Source organism: Argopecten irradians, chromosome 11, assembly GCF_041381155.1.
Source record: "Argopecten irradians isolate NY chromosome 11, Ai_NY, whole genome shotgun sequence".
In the NCBI taxonomy this organism is placed as follows: domain Eukaryota; kingdom Metazoa; phylum Mollusca; class Bivalvia; order Pectinida; family Pectinidae; genus Argopecten; species Argopecten irradians.
The window spans coordinates 32,279,260-32,299,688 of NC_091144.1; the positions used below are offsets into that span (position 1 = coordinate 32,279,260).

At 36.1% G+C, this 20,429-nt stretch overlaps 2 protein-coding genes across 2 annotated transcripts in view; one reads left to right on the top strand and one right to left on the bottom strand.

The window, feature by feature from the left end:
- LOC138334573 (CUB and sushi domain-containing protein 3-like) overlaps positions 1-20,429 on the top strand; it is a 75,216-nt gene that overhangs the window by 24,944 nt on the left and 29,843 nt on the right. The window contains exon 2 of the mRNA XM_069283225.1: positions 17,114-17,362. Coding sequence (XP_069139326.1) covers positions 17,182-17,362 — 181 coding nt within the window. The 5' untranslated portion in view covers positions 17,114-17,181. The remainder of the gene's footprint in view (positions 1-17,113; positions 17,363-20,429) is intronic.
- LOC138334572 (uncharacterized) lies at positions 2,322-3,029 on the bottom strand. The gene is made up of 2 exons (XM_069283224.1): positions 3,023-3,029; positions 2,322-2,923 (listed from the first exon to the last, which is right to left on the bottom strand). Exons 1-2 carry the CDS (start codon positions 3,027-3,029, stop codon positions 2,322-2,324), a joined length of 609 nt encoding a protein of 202 aa, XP_069139325.1.

A 20,429-nucleotide genomic window follows, 5' to 3' on the forward strand; every position in this document is an offset into this window, starting at 1 on the left:
GTTTTTATTTCAACAACCTCAGGCCACTTTGAATGAGCATCTACTGCTACAAAGTACATCCTATCTTGGAAAGGTCCTGCAAAGTCCACATGTATTCGTTGCAAGGGAATGGATGGCCATTCCCATGGGTGAATGGATGCAGCAGGTGACGCATGTTTAATATCTTGACAGCCGACACAAGACTTACAGATGTTTTCAATATCGCTGTCAATACCTGACCACCATACGTAGCTTCTGGCTAGACCTTTCATGTAATTCTTTCAACACTCTTTCTCTGAGCGAGCTGGGAACAATAACATGTATTCCCCAAAACAGACAGTTCTGATGGATGGTTATCTCTGCACGTTTGTTGTAGAAAACACCGAGACTTTTGTCTTCTCCTTCTGTCCATCCTTGCTGTACTGTTGTGTACACTTTTGACATAGTTGTATCTCTCATAGTTTCCCGTGCAATTTCCTTGCTTGAAACTGGTAGAATGTCCATATGAGACACCAGAAAGGTTTCTACTGTGTCTCCTTCCGTTTCCCGCTTGGTGTCCAGAGGCAGTCTTGACAAACAATCCGCGTTAGCGTGTCTTACAATACTTTTGTATTTAATCTCATATTGCTATCGTGCCAAAAATAGAGCATAGCGTTGTAGTCTCGCGGCCGTTGTGATTTGTATATCCTTTTCTGGATGAAATATAGATGTCAGCGGCTGATGATCTGTCAATAATATGAATGAGCGTCCGTATATGTATTGGTAGAATTTCTTCACTCCCCACACTATTCCGAGAACCTCTTTATCTATCTGGGCGTAATTACGCTCGGATTTCGAGAGTGAACGTGACGCAAAGGCTATGGGCCTTTCAGATCCATCTTCCATCACGTGCGAAAGAACTGCTCCTAACCCATATGGTGAGGCATCGGTTGCTAGTTGTCCCTTTTCGAAGGGTCAAAATGTGTTAAGACTTGCTCTGATGCTACTGCTTCCTTGATACGTCGAAATGCGTCATCACACAGCTCGGTCCAAGCCCACTTCCGGTCAGCGTCTAGTAGTTTGTTCAGAGGGTATACTATGTATGATTGGTTCTATGAACTAGGCATAGTAGTTTACTAGTCCTAGAAATGACTTCAATCAACAAACATTTTGGACAAGGAAACTTAACCACAGCTTCTATCTTGCTCTGTGTTTTGTGTAGACCGTCCTTGTCAATCCTATGGCCACAAAACTCAATGGAATCTTTGAAGAACTCGCATTTCTCTTTGTTTACTCGTAAGCCGTATCTGTCCAAGCGCTGAAGAACAGTCTCCAAATTTTCCATGCGTTCTTCATCCGTTGCCCCCATGACAATCATGTCATCTAGGATACATTGTACTCGAGGCACGCCTTGTAGGACCTGGTCGATCGATCTCTGCCAGACTGCTGGAGCAGATGCTATACCAAACACTAGCCTATTATACTGGAATAAGCCCTGATGTGTATTGATGGTCAAATATGCTCGATCTTCTTCGCGCACTGTCATCTGCAGGTATGCATTTTTAGGTCTATTTTGGTGAAATTTCGGCCTCCTGCTAGCGTAGCAAAGATTGGGAAGCGGATACTGGTCCACATCAAGGACCGGATTTATGGTCACTTTAAAGTCACCACAGATACGAATACTACCGTCACACTTTGGAATAGGTACGATGGGCGCTGCATCAACCCTCTCCTTCATTGCAAAAGGAACTGTACGTGCTTTACAGAATTTTGGGTTTGCTCCTTCCTTGACCTTCATCCGTGCTGTAATGTCCTTGAGAGTACCTAACTCATCTCTGAAGACTTCTGGATATTTCTGGGTCAGTTGTGCTGTACTGAGACTTGGTTTCGAACCTCCTGAAACTTTAACGGCGTTTACCTCATGTCAATTAAGTTTAATTTCACGGAGCCAGTCTCTGCCAAACAATGGTGGACCTGCATGCTTCACCACGAGCAAATCTAAGTGCTTCAGTTGATTGTTAAGCTCTACCTGTACACTGAACACTCCTAGAGGACTCGACTTTTCCCCTGAATATGTTTTCGGAGTTACTGAAGTTTCTCTGAGATCTCTTTTCCTCTTTGAGAAATGTTTGTTGAAAGTAGCCTCACTGATAAAAGACACTGCTGATCCTGTGTCGAGCTCCATGCTTAACTCCATACTGTCTTATTTGGGGTGTAACCAAATAACATACGCGTTTCCCGACTTACTCAGTATGTTAAAAATCTCAAGTGAGCTGATCATTTCCGACTCTGATTCATTTTTATATTGGATTCGATGAGATGGAGCTCCTTGCTCCGTGGCTTTCCCGACAACCATGCCTTCTTTATATGGCCTTTTTTCCACACTTATGACAAATGGCATCTTTGAAATGGCAATCTTGGGGTCTGTGTGTCCCTGTACACCTATAACTACCCTTAATCCTCTCAAATTTCTTGGTAACTGGGATTTTCTTAGGAACTGGTTGTTTCTCTTTCCGTATTTTGTTTACAGGTGCCTTTACATGTTGCCTCTGCAATTCTACAGCATCCTTAGTTGCTGTTTTGATAGCTATCGCGACCTCTAACGCCTTCTGATATGTCAAATCAGGTTCCCTCAATAGTTTCTTCTGTATGTGTTCTGCTTTCAGTTCACAAACGAGTCGATCTCCTAATGTATCGTTGAGAAATTCTCCGAACGAACAATTTTCGCTGAGCTTTCTGAGAGCTGCGTTATAATCTCTAATAGATTCTCCCTCCCGCTGATCCCGCTTTTGGAAGCGGAAGCGTTCCGCTATCACCAATGGCTGCGGCGAGTAATGTTCCTGCAAAATCTTCTTCAAAACTGGGTATGTTTTGGTTGCGGGGAGGTCAGGTGCGGTCAAATCACGCAACAGCCCGTATGTCCTTCCACCAATCAGACTCAGGAGCGCTGGGACTTGTTTTTCCTCTTTTATCGTATTGACAATAAAATATTGATCTTAACGTTCTTTATAGGCGTCCCACCTTTCTATGCTTTCATCGAACGTATCGATTCTTCCCACTTTACCCGTCATACTGGCGTATTGAAGTTAGGCGATTCACAAAAATCCGGCACCGACACACGTGGTGCGAAAAACGAAATCTGCCCAGAACAGCAAATACCTCGTCGCCAATATGTGGTGTATTTGCCACAGTAACTCACCGGACTTCAATAACACAGCTAACAAGCATGGCCGTCATGATGGGACTACTTATATTGAGTCTTAGTATCATTGCGCAGGGCGCGTATAATAGGGTCCGGATGGGACTATTTCCGGAATGTATGATGTTACAATTATTTAGTACATACACTACATTGTAGACCTCATGGCCGAGGCTATTTCGAGGGTTTGGTGCTTTCACTCTGGCATCCAATTCTCGCCGTAAAAAGTGGTATGTGTCGTGGCTTGGCAGTCCTGTTGATGCTATGTTTTGCTGTGATATTCTTGGCATGATGAAACATCAACGACACGGATGTTTCGCCTTCGATGGAGACAGATTACATAGAAAAAATTTGCAGTGCCATAGACTATACAGATGGGCTCAAAAAGTGACGCTTAAGATAACCGTAATCTTATTAATAAAAGCTGTAACAATCAGAGTCAGTGAGATGCTTAAGTATATAAAATCTTAAAGGGAATTGATCTGTGGATATTAAGGACGCACCCCCGCTAATCTGGGACAGCTAATCGGCGATCAGCTGTCCCAGAGAATTGTTTATTTTAACTGGCATTTATCATTTATGATGGGATAAATGCATTTTTTCATCATTACCTCTCAGTCATTTATATCCATTCAAAAAAATTGATATTTTTATCTCAAATACGTCATTATTATAAAGAAATCCACCGTTAAGTCCTTAAACACGTCTAATTATATCAACATTACCTTGTGTTTGACTGCTGTCCTGATCTGTGTAATATTTTCAATATTTCTGTGCTTCAGAGTGATCACACTTGTTGGTATTATCTGCAGGCTACTATATACAAACGGCAACTTCTTTGATCTAATATACACAACTATATCGTCACTGAAGTGCAAGTATGAAAATGTATATCCGTACACCAACGGGTCTCTTAGGCCATGGGCTAGGAGGGTCCAACATGCACCCCCCCCCCCAAACCTCCGAACCAATATTTTTCTTAACCCTTATGACCCACTGATCACAAATCAAAATGTTAACATTGCATAAGTTGGGATGAACTTCCGGTTATGACGTCATCAAGATGGCCGCCATATCGAATTTCACTAAAAAATGAAAATTAGCCATAACATTGCCATTTTTCAACTGAAAAAGACAAATAAGATATCAAAATGATCACAATAGAACAAAAATATATATCAGGACCCAATAATCCAAATAAATTTAGCGATTTGTACGTAGGAAATGAAAAAAAAAAAATTTTAATCCCAAAAATGATAATTTTTCAGCAAATATTTCATATTTGTCTTCACGCAGCAAAAATGTTTCCCAACAATTTTCATTGATCGTAATCTCTTTTCAATTAGTAAAAACAACAACAAGAATATATAGGAATGCAAAAGACAATTATTGTTATACCCTCATTAGGTTTACAAAACATCACCAGGTGCGTATAATGGGCATATGCTATTTTTCGAACTCCAAACCAGCGTCTCAAAATAATTTTTACAGCACAACACCTACTGATACAGTAACAAATGTAACCTATGCATGTGATTCCGTTTATATCATTAACAGTTTCCAGAACGTTTGTGTCTTTGAAAATGAGAACCTTCATTGTTTATTTGCTATGCATAGCATAAGCAAAATAAAAAATGGTTACTACAGTGTCAGATAACCATTATCATTGTGCGTGCTTTCTCGCCTCGCTGCTCCATCCACTGAAGAGACTCAGCATGTTTGGTAGCTGGTAGATATCAGTATCAAATTCGTCGAAAGCCAGAGTGTCGTCTTCAATGTCGATGAGCTGATGTGACACTACATTACCAGTGCTGTTCTAGCCTGTCATCTTTCATGACCCATCCATGGTCAAAGTTCATATCAGGAACAACAGGAGATGTGGGATCTCCCTCAGATTCTAACATATCGTATATGCTGTTTCTGACTTCTCCGGCATAATGGAAACTACACCAGATCCACATTATTCGAATGGTGGAATTGGTTCTCCTTAGAACCATTCATCAATCTTGTTGACCCTGTGCGACCATAAATGGCACAGGTGATACCATCGAGGTCATTAATGAGGCCATAAATGTAAATGTTTTTCATTGATTTGACTTTTCCCACTCCTTTGAAGGTGCTGGTTGTGTCACATATGGTGTATGCGTAAAGAGACCTTTGAAGACTCTCCAGAAAAAAAGTTCTCTACAGTGCTTTCCAGACTTGGCAAATAGTGGAACTTCACTGCAGACCTCATTTATGACCTCAAAGAATCCACCTGTGTCATCTATGGTCACTGAAGGTTCATAAGAATGAGGAATTGTGCTTCATACGAATCCAGGAGAGCCAGCTCAACCCTTTGCAGAATGTGGATCTGGTGATCTGCAGGGGAAGTCTGGAACATCATATACGATATATGAATCACAAGGTTGGAAACAGAAAGAGCTCCCACATCCTGAAACCGATGTTTTTTATGTTAACTCTGGCCATGGACGGTTGACATGTTACAACCACGATGGCAACCCGGTAATGTAATATCACATCAGCTCATCAGCTCATCGCCATCGAAGACAAAGAACCAGTGAAAGAAATATTTGACACTGTTAAGTAGCCATCGGACATTTCCTTACGTTATACACAGGAAATAACACTGGATGTGCTCATTCTAAAAAGCACAAAACGTTTCGGAAAGTGTCATGGTATTTACGGAATGACAGAATTACCTCAGTTTTAATTTGATACCATATAGCTATTAGTTGGCGTTTTGCTGTAATAATTCAGTTTGAGACGCTATTAGTCTACAATATTTAAAACATAAAAATGAATTATTTTGAAGTCCCACTTAAATATTCAGCCAACTTTAAATTCAAATTTGTTAAGATATACATTTTCAATAGCCGATGTTATATTCAGGAAATTCTAAGACACCAGGAAACTGTAGTGTCGGCGGTTTGGAAAAAAATAACATTGATATGCCCATTATACGCACCTGGTGATGTTTTGTAAACCAAATGAGGTTATAACAATAATTGTCTTTTGCATTTCTATATATTCTTGTTGTTGTTTTTACTGATTGAAAAGAGATCAAATAACTGATTACGATCAATGAAAATTGTTGGGAATCATTTTTGCTGCGTGAAGACAAATATGAAAAAATTGTTGAAAAGTTATCATTTTTGAGCTTAAAATCTTAATTCTTTCATTTCCTACGTACAAATCGCTACATGTATTGGATTATTTGGTCCTGATGTGTATTTGTTGTTCTATAATGGTCATTTGATACCTCATTTGTCTACTTCAGTTGAAAAATGGCATGTTATGACTATTTTTCATTTTTTAGTGAAATTCGAGATGACGGCCATCTTGATGACGTCATAACGACACTTATACAATGTTAACTTTGTTTTTTTTGCTGTTGTTGTTTAAACTGATTCATAAGTAACAAAAAACTGTTTAGCAATAATAGTTTGCCGTTGGAAAACATTTTTGCTGCGTCAAGCAAAATATGAAAAATTTGCTGAAAAATCACTATTTTTGAGCTTATAATCCTATTTTTTCATTTCTTGCGTAAAAATCACTACATATATTGGATTATTTGGTCCTGATATGTATTTGTTGTTCTATTGTGGTCATTTTGATACCTCATTTGTCTACTTCGGTTGAAAAATGTCAATGTTATGACTATTTTTCATTTTTTAGTAAAATTCGAGATGGCGGCCATCTTGATGACGTCATAACCGGAAGTTCATCCCAACTTATGCAATGTTAACATTTTGATTTGTGATCAGTGGGTCATAAGGGTTAAGAAAAATATTGGTTCGGAGGTTTGGGGGGGGGGGGGTGCATGTGGGACCCTCCTAGCCCATGGCCTATCTGTAAAGTCACGACATTTCTGCTTCTTACGTTTTAAAAACGATGCCATCTTGTGGGTTGTTTTTTTTTTGAATTTGTATTAGCAGTATTAAAATACTCCTAACAAAAAACTATACTTCTGACTAAAGTCTCCCGTCTGAATAACGTTGTGACATTACGAATAATGGGATGCTATTAAAGGGAATATTATCTACTTATACAACATTGGTTACATTTAAACTCGATAATTATTAAATGAATTTCATATGCTTTGATGACCTACATAAACTATCGAAACAACAAAAGCAGCTTAATAACCACCAGAGTATTTAATACATTAAAATAACAGAAACATAACGAAGGAAGGGAGGCAGCTTATACAAAGACATTTTTTTATACTAATTGATATGATAAGAAACCCATTCTACTGAAACAATCATGCGATGTCATATTTATATTGTGACGCCAAAACTACATGTGACGTCATAACAGTGTTACTACACATGTGGCTTACGATATATATGACAGGGTCGTATGAAATGGATTGACGGGCCAGTTAAATGTATGTGAAAAAGTAACTTATGTCAACATACGCTTTTATAAATATTTTGGTTGATAATAATAAACAAAGTAGTTTTACTATCAATATTGGTATATATCTACATTTTGCCACTGCGACTTCCATTACTCTAATGATAATCTTGGTCTGCATTTTGAGCCAATAAATGCAGCCTAGACTTTGTGTAGTAATATCTACATAAATGGATGTGAGTCTTGTTTATTGACACCATGTTAGTCCGCGCGGGAAAATTGACATTGTAGTTGAATGAACCAGTTTGCTTATAAAACTCATAAAAATCTTTTAAATGTCTAGATAATTGAAAGTAAAATGAAAAACTATTGAAAAACATTGAAATTTTTTTATCTTCTCAATTTTTTGTAGTGACTATTTTTGATAACATTGAACTTGGCTGTTGAGGAAATTCAAATGTTTACTCGCATCTAAATTATGTTTTACTTTGAACTAGAAAGTAAAATGTAAATATAACAATTAAAGGATTGTTAGATTGCATTTATTGGAAATGTAAATGCAATCTGGGTGGCAGATATATGTATTCATAGCGCCGCGCTATTCTATTATATTATTATATTATATTATATTATTTATATCTATATATTTATAGAACGAAAACTATTCCTAAATGTTGCTTTTGTGAGTCACATACTACCTTCACGTTATAATATTGTTGCTTTTGTGAGTCACATACTACCTTCACGTTAGGCGGAGCTAGATTCCGATCACGCCATCCCCGTTGACGTAATCAAACGACGTTAGTATAGATCGGAAACTGTTGCCGAACACGTCGTCAAGTTTGTCTTGTAAGTGAGAGGTTTGTGAAAAATGTAATGGAGTCAGAGGACAATATCTTTAATATGTACATGTACGTACAGTTGTTATGTACATTGTAAAGCTACCTGTAAGTGGTTAACGTCTCGGAATTTCAATACATGTATATACAATTAGTATTATGCCTAGTGGTATGTTAAATGTTGAAATATTGAGAAATCACAGCGGAATCAAATTATAACCTGCGGTTTAAATAGAAGCAAAACAAAACCAAGATAATCTAGATCTATTACAATGTGAAATTCTCTCAATCCCTTATCACATTTTGAGTCTAAGCATAGCTTTTGTATGTGTCGGTTTATGAAAATAGTTAAAGTATGGGGTTGAGGGACATAGCAAGTTTCTGGTTTCCCTTCGAACTTGCCTATTTCTTTCGGCTCCGCCACGGTCTCGGGAAACCAGAAACTTGTTATATCCCTCATTCCAATACTTTAACTGTATATTGATGCTGACATCGTCTGTATACCACGGAGACAGCGAACACTAAAAGGTCTCTAAGACTTATATCTTCCTTGTCTGGTTTAAAGTTGCATAATATTTTTTTTCAGTTAGGACAAACGTAAAATCCACAATTTTTCAATATCTGTATTTAACTCGTATCCAGCGTACTCTTCCAATCCATACATTACAGGGACAATATATCCTACTGGCGGGGTGTAATATCCATGTACATTTTAAAAAGATAAACACTACATAATCTACTTCCAATTTATTATACATGCTCTAGCTGAACTACTCAAAACATAACGCCACCAATTAGTCAGTGTCTGACAATGAACATGCACGATCCCTTCACATAAACTTACGTTAAGATTATAGATTAAACGCTGGTTAAAATGTGACATGTTTGCAATGAGACAGCTCATTTTTTCATGCGTGCTGTAGAATGGTTAACCGACCTTAATACTAGGAAATGGAACTATTGATGTGGCGCGAAATTGACGTTAAATCTTTTGTGACGTCACAATTGCATGACGTCATTATGACGTTGCGTTAAGATCAAGACGTCAAGGAGGACAGGCTGATAACAGACTTCTGCGACAATTTTTATGTTGTACTTTTAATGTAAAAGAATGGTGTGGAAATGAAGAGCGTTGCGAGGTACACATGTCCCTTGACATGCTTCTGTTGCGATGATATAAAACGGGTCTGAAGTGAGGGTGATGTACTAAACCCATTTCGGCCTGATTGTCAGGGCACAAGTCCATACATCATCAATACTATGAGGCAATCGTGCCCTCTCAACCAGGCCATAATAGATAAACATCACTCGTTTATATAAACACTCATACACCACCATGACCATGGTTAACATATAGAGGAGCTTACGTGAGTGGCTATGTAATATGTTAAATTTATCAAACGAGTTCAATAATTTGGACGAGCCTGTAGGCGAGTGGCATATCAAATTGTTTAACGAGTTTTATAAATTTCATATTACATAGTCACTGGTGTAAGATTCTATTCATCACACAACTTTTATTAATAGAAAATAAGTGAAACTTTTTTTTTATTTTATCTCTATATAAAACAGTAGAAATCCGGCTCGGATGTGACTTTTCCGTCTTCTGAGACAATCATGCAACGTCATATTTAGATTTTGACGTTAAAACTACCCGTGAAGTCACAATAGTGTTATTACACATGCGTAGACAGCCAGTTATGTGATAAACCAAAATATCAAAATTGCCACACATGGAATGGACATTTTTAGATTAGTGAACTTTGGAAATACCAGTGAAATCTGCTGAAGCTTCTACTTTAATGAAAGACTTGAATGTAGATATAACTTTCTCAAAAGGAAAATCATCACAGAATTCATCAGAGTGTTATTATCAATAAGTTCCTACCGAATAACTTTCATTTGATCTGAAGCTTTACTAGGTATGCCTTGCAAATCAGTATTGGAAAGCAATAAAAACTATAAATTATTTATCGTAAGTAATATATGATTACGTACAGATTTCTTAGCTCAGCGCTGGAAGTTATCAGATATATACCCACGTATCCACTGGCGGGGTCACGTACGAGAAACACACATCTGTACTTTCTAAAGTCACGTGGTAGCTAACGTAGAGCTAACGTAGCAATGTTTGGCCAATCATAATATTTAACCTCAAGTCCGATCAAACGGGATTCTTCAGTATAATGTTTAAAATTTCAAAGTGGACCCATTTCATACCGTAACCGGGATCTGGATTTTATTCTCCAAATGTAGATTGGGATTTCAGATATCTTTGCATGATTTTCGTTCAACGTTGTAAAATGAAGATGTCGCATCTGAAGACCAGTATACCAGGAGGAGTAGTGTTGACTTTGCTGTTATTTGCAGCCATAAGAGGTTAGCAGGGCACCAATTAATCAAATATTTCTCTAGATGTCGCTTTTGTTGCTTTTGACAGACTTGTATTGTTGTGTTTGAATTGTCTTAATCAAAGATCTTTTGTGTTTTCTACATTCATGATATCATTAATAAATATATGTGTATTGTACTGTTTTCTTGTTATAAGAGGTGCTAAGAAGCTCCCAGAAGTCACACATATGTGTAGATTTCGCATTTTTGTTGTTTTTATCATTACTTGTATTGGAATTATATTAATCAAGGATATTTGCATTTGTGTTATTCCTACTCATTGGTATCATAAATATATCTGTATTTAACTTTCTTCTTGTTGTATACATTGCTAATAAGAACCCAGATAACCGAATACATACAAAATTAATATGTATAATTGAGAATTGAGAATAATTCGTACAACTGGAAAGTGGTACATATACATATAGGATCTTACATGAGTGTTCATTCCATATGAGATTTTATGAAACGAGTCTATGAAGTTTTTATTTTGCAAGCCTTGGCGAGCAAAAATTAATACTTCGAGACGAGTTTCATAAAATATCATATGAAAAAAAACACACAAAAAATACTTTTTATCACATAACTACAAATACCTACAAAATAAAGAATTTCACGTCAACATATATTCCGACAATCCAGCAAAGGCCGCCATTTTGTCCCTCGTAATCCTGACGTCACGTAATTTTTATTGGCGTCATTTTACTGTTTCTGTCTGACGTCACAATGAATTTCTAACGAATAAAAATCGCTCAAGGTCATTTTACACTAGTGATATACGCAAAAATATTACACGGGCGAAATCACTGGATATCAGGCGGATTATGTGATAAATAGTATTATTTTTTATTATATAATACAAATGTATGTATGCATATTTTCAGTAATTCAATCATGCGTTAACAATGTGATATTTTTTAATATGTGCTGTCCATTACAATGACATTGGGTTTAGATTGTCAAATGATTCACGAGTGAGAAAAATGTGTAAACATACAACAAAATACCAGCACCAAAAAGAACATAGACACATAAAAAGAACACACTAATATAAAAAAAGAACACACACAAAATAAAAAAAAAGAATATAAAAAAGAACACATACTCATGAAAAAGAAAACGATAATATAAAAGAGAACACACACAAATAAGAACACAAGAATATAAAAAAGAACATATACACATGAAAAAGAACACAAGAATATATAAAGAACACTCACATATAATAAAGAACAAACACATATGAAAAAAGGACACACGAACATATAAAACAATATATACATACAAATAAGATCGCATACATACTAAATACGTTAGCATACACACATGCTTTTACAGGCAGTTAAAGACTTATATTTTCTGAACGGTTTCAATAAATGTTAAATAGTCTCTTTCTAATACGTCCATACATCAAATTTCTCAATAAGTCATATTTGGTACATCTTAATCGAACTTTAAAAACGCATGTTTTTCCCCCGAATAAAGAAAAGAACTTCATAAAAAATGATAACATTGAAAGTGTTGCTGTTTCACAAAAGAGTATTATTTTAAATTCAAATTCAACACTACCAGGTATTAGTTTGCTTCATACTTTCTTCTTTCCATTTTTGAAAAATTAAAAAAAAAATATGTTCCTTGGTTTTCATTTCCGCATTACAGATATCACATATTTTATTTGCAGAAATAGTAATAATATTTAGGTAAAAGTTTATAGGAGGTATACGATGTTGTTGTCGGTGCATTGCTGTTTGAAAATATTTTTCAAGTCTATGTTTCTAAGGACATTTTGCAAATTTTATTTTCTGCTCTAATGTTAGCAAACGCATTTGTTGTTTCTCAATCGAACACGTCTTGACATCAGTTATAAATTTCCTGACATATTTCTTCCAGTGGTTGCTTACTCTTTTTAAGTTTTTAGGTTTTTTTGGTCCTTGTATGAGTCATTGGAGTACATATAGATCACTGTTGACAATGTCTATGTGGTTTATGATTTTGTAGTTCAACCATGTCCGCCCTTTATCTTCTGTTTTCTAGCCCCTTAATACCTTTCTTAAATCAGGGTCTTCAAACAACTTAGTAATATTCAAGGTGTGGCCTAAGTAAGGTCTTGTACAAGGTTGTAAATGTATCATTATCCAGGTAGGTAAATGTTCGAAATACGATGCCCACAATACTATATCTCTTTGTCATTGCTTTTTTAATATATTCTGTAAACTAAAGGGTATTGCCCACAGTGACTCCTGTAGGTCTTTCTTAGTTTAAATATTTTCTAATATAAATTCTTTTTTCCATCTTTAATGTTTTAATGACCATTTACTGGTTTGTTACCTATTTCCATGTGTTTTCATTTGTCTTTGTACAATTTCATAAGCATTAGATCTGTCCAATCTGATAAGAGCGAAGTGCTTTCGACGCGCTTATCGAAGCTCTGTTCAGGTAACATGTACGTAAGCAAAAGTACAAAAAATGTACATATTGAGATCAATGACCTGCATACATGGATGGCTAAATTTTGTTCGCACTTCCTGTTTAACCTGTTCCGGTTGTGCGTTGCTCCGGTACTGCTCTCCCCAGAAAATATATATTTAACTAATGCAAATGCAAAACAGGAATTTTTATTATTCTTTAAATAATAATATTAACATTTTGAAGATTAAAAGCTATGGAACGCAGTCAAAATATCCATCAAGCGAAGATGAGAACAAGGAATCATGACATCACATCAGGTCAACAAATGGCGCGAAATCATACGATTCGACAGAGAAATCCGAATCTTTGAGTTCATTTTCTTTGAATTTATGCTAGACAATTATTTTATCATATATTTCTGTAGTTTAAAGTACGTCCTTTTATTTCTAAATTATGTCTTCTACATGAAATAGAAAATAAAATATACAAGTAGAGCTTCGCTCTTCCCATGCCTTGCATGATTCATATTATTTTTCAATGCTATTTTGGAGTCTTCTGGAGATGTTATCGAATGTAATGTCTTTAGCGTATAGTTTTCGGAATACCGTTCACATAAATCAAAAATAGAATTAGTCCTTAGACACTCCCTTGTTGTACTCCACTCTTAATTTTTCTTGTTGTTGACTTGGCTCCATTTATGACTACTTTTTGGTTTAAAGCTAAAATTCTCGGATCCAGATTAATAGTTTACCTCTGGTTTCATAGGATTCCAATATGTATATGAGTAGCCTTTTCTGTGGGAACGCTTTGCAGAAGTCGAAGTAGTTACATCATTTTTTCTTCAATATCGCGAGTCTGGGTCCAATGTGCCATTTCTTCTAACAATTATGTAGTACATGATTTACCGAATATGAATCCCTGTAGGTCTGGAGAAAAAAAAGTTGGTTGGTATTCATGTGCTTTTCTGTGGGTTTTTCTCTCGGATTAATCTTTGCAATATTGTACACGAAACTGATAATAAGCCGATGGGATGAGAGTTGTTTCGATCTTTTGTGGAATATTTTTGTGTATGGGGCATAGTTTGCAATCGTCCATTGAATTTGAATACGTTCTGCATCCAATGACTTATTCAAGTCTTGATAAGGACTTGACAATGTTTATGCTTATGTTTGTTTTATCAGTTTTGGGTAAATCCCGTCCGGTCCAGGTGATTTCTTTGAATCTTGTTTTGACTTTCTTCAATGAGTTTCTGCTGTTTTCTAGTGGATTAACGACATCTCGTCTTGTCAGTGGGAATGTATTGGTATCGTTTTCCTCTACATACACATTTACAAAAAGTTGTTCATTACCTCAGCTCTATCTCCATTAGTTTCAGTTACACTATCACATGGTTCTGTGACTCTGTTTTGGGTTTTTGATCTGACGTAGTTCCAGAAAAGTGTTGGATTTTGTTTGGTGTTCTCTGCGACATATTATTAATATGATCATTGTGATCTAGGAGTAATTTGGTAGCACTGTTCCTGGTAATTCTGTATTGTTGAAAATTGTTTACGGTTTTACATTGAAGGGCCAAGTTTATGGATATTTTTCCGGACTGCATCATTAAATGAAGTTGTTCTCCCGATCGTATAAATCACAAATCTTTTCGAAACGTTTATCAAACTAACAGGGCATCGTTGACTCGACCCTTATTTTCTTAATATTGTATTGAATTCAGCGTTCTCGGTTTACGCTTTTCGTAAAAAGGTTAGCATACGTTTACTAAAAAGTCAATATATAAGAAACACGTGTGACGCTAGACTGACTATCGACTATCGCTATATAATTATGAATATGATTGTTTAAATACTGACATGATAACCAAATTCAGCAAGTAATTGGAGAAAAAGTTCTGTAAAATTTGTGAAAATTCGTAATATGAGAAATTATTTTCATCACGATTTGAAACTGTCGTTAAACTGTGAAGAACCTCATCACCTTTTTTAACAGCTGGGCCCTGAAGATTTGTGTTTATGCTGGTACAATAATCAGTATTCATGTTTTATTGCTAAATCGTTTTGGTATGACAGAACAATGGTGACAAGGCATTTTCTGTACATATTACAGAAATACCTTGCGGGTAGGTATCGATTTTGACGTCATTGTATCTAAGTGAAATTCATGTTGTTTTCTCTGCAAAGTATTACAGTACACTCGCAAACACTTAAATCAATACCTACCAGGAAGGGTAGATAACTATTTAATATGCAAATAAAGAATAAGAGAGATTAAAAAAACTTCTTCATTATTTTGCTGACGGCAGAGGGAACTCCAGTTAATAAATTTTTCCTTGTTTAACTATCTTTAAATATGACAATGCATGTTTACCAGCATGTATTTGAGATCGAGTGAAAGGAAGAATCTTATTTCAGAAATCATTTCTGAGACATTCTCCCTGGTTATAACGGTCCAAGAAAACATGTAGACATTTTTAATTACTGTTCTTGGGGACCAATACTCTGATCAATCCCTGTATAAACTGTCTAAATTTAACGTCCCATTATGCTTTCGTAATATTTTTAATCGTAAAAAAATACAAAATTTTGCCAAATGATAAAGTTGATAATTTTATGGCGATATTTCTTAATTAAAAATGCCGTTGTTAGTCAGGATTGTAGCAATTATGGGGGATACCAGGGGATTCCGTTATTTACGCTCTGTTGGTGCCACATCCCACACATGATGAACCGCTTTGTATAACCTTTGACCCCAGTTATTTTGTCAACAGTAGATATTGACAGATGTTGCTAATGCATTGTCATCTTATTTTTATCAATTTTATAAGTGAGAATCTATAAACATTAATTAAAATCTTCACATCATTTAAAAACTATTATCAGAGATTGTTTATATGAAAACAGTAAGGAAGTTAACCATGAAAAGTCAATTACTTGGAAATAAGCAAGTAATACCCGAACAAACAGTTTTGCACAAGACCATACAATGCACTATTCACAGGCAAGAGCGAAACGAGTACACGCGCTCGATTAAGAGGCAACTGGGGATAGTCTATACTTACACATTTACAAAAAGAAATACTTCGCCCTCTTGTAGTTTTTGCGTACAAGTGCGTGTTTAAAGTCGTCAGAATGGAGTATATAGTTTTACTGAAGTCGCGTGTTTTTATTTTTGAAAGAATAACCAGGTTGATGTAAAACATTGAATAAATCTAAACATGTTCTAAATTTCCCATTGGTGTCGCTGAGATTTACTTGCTGATCATCCGGGTTCGTATAGACACATAGGCTATTTTCAGATAACACATTTACATGTTATATTTATTTTTTATATGATTTTTTTGTCGAAACTGTACATATTTGAACAAAATTAAGTATAGATGAATTCATCGATGTGTAATTTGTAGAACATTCATAAAAACATAATGGGACTTTAACTGGCCTACACCTATATCTATTATATTTTGATAAAGATATCATACATATTCTCTCCTATAATGTATATCATAAGATGATCATTTACCATATAATAGCTCAGTAAAAAGGACCCCTGTTGACGTTCATGAGAAATTCGTCAGATATATCTATCATAACGTTTTTATTTCTTAACCCGAATGAAACATCTTACTTTTCAATATTTTTTCATTGGCCAGTTTATATCTGAAGATCTTCGGACAACATCACTGCATTTCCGTCTTAGCATAAGAACTTGAATAATAATAACTGTTATACTTATGCACTCTCCGGTCGGGAAAAAACAACCTTTTCAACCAATTTGTAATGTTTATATTTTCGCCATCCCTGGCATTAAACATCATACGATCCCTTTTTGTTTATACGATCTTCTATCTCCAGGGTTCCTATCACTGTTGTAATATCCACCCCTCACCTATGTCATAGTCATAGCATAAACAATATAGCAGATGTATTTACTAATGACCTTTTATTCTGTTAAGAAACGAAGCAAGAAGACATTGTTTCACGGAAATTCGGACTGGTCAGTGACGTAGAGATAGCCAGCAACATGGACAAATTGACGGTAGAGAAAACTTCCCGTACGAAGATGAGGTGTGCGTCACTCTGTGTAGAACTCGGATGTAATTGTACGTCATACGTCTATGACAGCTCCACTAAAACATGTTACATGTTTAACAAGGCTCTTATCTCCGGCAATGGGGACAAAGTAGCTTACAACAAACTTACAGGTAAGTAACGATTAATTAGGTTATATAATGGAAGGAGAGGGAGATGAAGGGTTGGGGGGCTTTACTGTAGGCGTCTTGAACATATGTTGTAAATATATGTATACTTTATGTAATTTACCATTGTTTCGTGGCCTCCGACCTATCCCAGGTGGCTGGGTTGGATCATATGATAATAATACGAAAAAAGTAATTCTCCATGTTAGACAGCATGACTTATCTCTTGCCGACGCTTGCCGACGGTTGATGGTCTAAATCTTTCATGAGATATCCCTGTCCACCTGAGAGGCCCATGTTTGATTCTTTTTCTCCCCTACTTTAACGAGAAATGGTGAAAATTCAGTTGATAATAACGTCGTTGTGCGTAAAAATGCACTCCGCATGTATTGATGACGCCACTGTTTTATGTGTGTGAACTGTCCTTTTCCTACCCTGGTAACAGACAGAGTTATCGTTTCGCTAGCAACCGCGGGAGAACCCTGTCAATTGTGGGAGAATTTGATACACAACCTCTGAATATTTCCTGTGGTACGTACGGTTTATACACTGTCGGACAAAGTGAAGGTGACAGTGAACACATCATACAAATAAAAGAAATGTAAACTATGAAATATTCATTGGCTGTGAAATCAATACCATTGCTTACAATATAGTTCATGTTATTTTAAAACAAGGGACCAAAGGCTACGAGGTAATCGGCAAGTATAACACTTCCCATTCATTCTCCATCGACTTTGCTTTGTTAAAAATGGATTACTGATTGATTTATTTGCCATACAAACCAAAAAATTGGAAACGTACTTATAATGTAACAGGCCTACAGGCCTAAGCGCCAATGATCCATAGATGAGATATTATTGCTACATTTATATGTGTTTTTATTAGTGTATGTTTCATGTTGATGTAAAAGTTCATTGAAATAACAGGATATACTATATTAAAAATATTTATTCTCCCCCGTTTTTGTTTTGTACATATTTTATTACTGATTTATTTATTTGCTATACAAACCAAATATTGGAAATGAACTTATAGGCCTTAACCCTCATAGATTCCCATACAATCCAAAGTTTTGTCAACTAGGTATCTTTGAGTGACAACAGCTAAAAAACAAGCACACGACCATATCTTTTTTTCTACCGTTTTCTTTCACGGTATGAACTCCTATTTTCGAAAATCTAGCGACCTCCAACTGGGTCAGCTGCAGATAACTAGCATTTATATAGATATGTTCAATCAGTTAATTTGGGCTAGAAATACAAAGTGCATTCTCCAAAAGTTGATGTGCACTAAGTCACACGTATTACTTGCAAAATGCACAAAATTTTACGCTTTATACTTTAACCAGAAAATCTGCCACAAAACACGACTTTTGATACCCAGTATATATGGCTATAGGTCCTGGGCTATCGCCGAGAGCAAATTACGAAATCAACATTATTTTATGTTATTTTGTAAGAGAATGTGCTACACCTAGACATATATCGAACGCCACATTGCAACAGTATACTGGCTGTAACGCTGAGTACCAATGTGACTTCGGTTACAAGACCTCCCCGCTGGATGCAACCAACGAGATCACGTGTCAAGCAGACGAGACTTGGGCACCGAGCATTTACACATGCGTCCTCATACGTAAGCAAATTCAAAATTATTTGATAATCAGAAGTGTGAATGAGTTATTGTGAGCAATATATTTTCTATTGCGCAGATTTCTAACAAATAAGAATCATGATCATCTTATAACAACTTAAGTCCTGTACACGATGTGTTATTGATTAACAGCCGAATTTAATTTGTTTCTGGGTTAGGTTACAACTCTAGATATAAAACAAATATAAATAAATATATCAAAAAAGAACGTGTCATCGATTGTTGAATATACCATGTACCATGTACTATGTACCATTTGTAGCCTGTACCTCCCCTCCTCCGCTCTCAAATGGAATCTCCCATGTGACGTCTCGATCTGTCGGAGGAACCACGACGTATGCATGCGACACCAACTACATCAATACTGGGGGAGGCTTAAACATGCGCACCTGTGTCCTAGGCGGCACATGGACAGGAGAAATCAACATGGACTGTAAGTACACATTTTTGTAAGTAAACGAACCAAACATGTGCAACATTGGTGCAGTTGTACGGACTATATTTCACACAAAACAATCAATTACATTTCGGGATTATCAAATCGAAATTACGTAAAGGTTCCATCCACAAATTTTGACAGGCTAGAATTAGGAAAAACAGAAATATATGTACAAACGAAAGCGAAAAAAATATATTCATCTTCGGTAGCCAAAGATTGCGATCTGCACGATCCGCAGGTGAGCTTTAGTGAAGATATAACAGATGACAAAGAATAGAGTGAATATGGATGTTTTGTATAAATATTTTATGTTTTTTTAATAAAATTAAAAAGTTTAAGTAAACAATTTTTCTTAACTGTGGAAAGGTACGCCTAAACCATGTAACCCACCGAACGCCATTGCTGATGGAAATGTTGAAGCGCCATTACTCTCCGTCGGAAGTGACGCAACTCACTCGTGTGATGTCAACTACATCAACACTGGTGGAACCGGGAATACTCAAATCTGTGTACTTGGAGGTATATGGTCGGGAAATCTCGAGATGGTCTGTAAGTAACAGCAACAAGAAAATGCATTTCATAAGATAGCATCATGTTCAAAAGCTGGAAATATTATAACAGGCTATTTTTATAGCACATAATCAACACTTTATTGTGGTTTTGGTCTGCTTGGCGTCTGTTCCTTGATCGAATTATGACGTCATTAATAGAGCGTTTTTGACATAGGAAAGTTTACACGCATAAATTCATTTAATATCAAATATTGTCACTTATATTTCAATGTTGTTTCTTTTTGCCACAATAAATTTGTGTACAAACGAAAGTTAAAACAGTATACTGTATACAAACATTTGTTGCGATTTATTTCCGAGAATTTCGCAATCAAGGTAAATTCGCGAAAGCTTATCGTTTATCTCCGCGAATTGACAACTTTCACTTCAATTCACATGAATTCTATGCTATTTTAAAACCCACGAA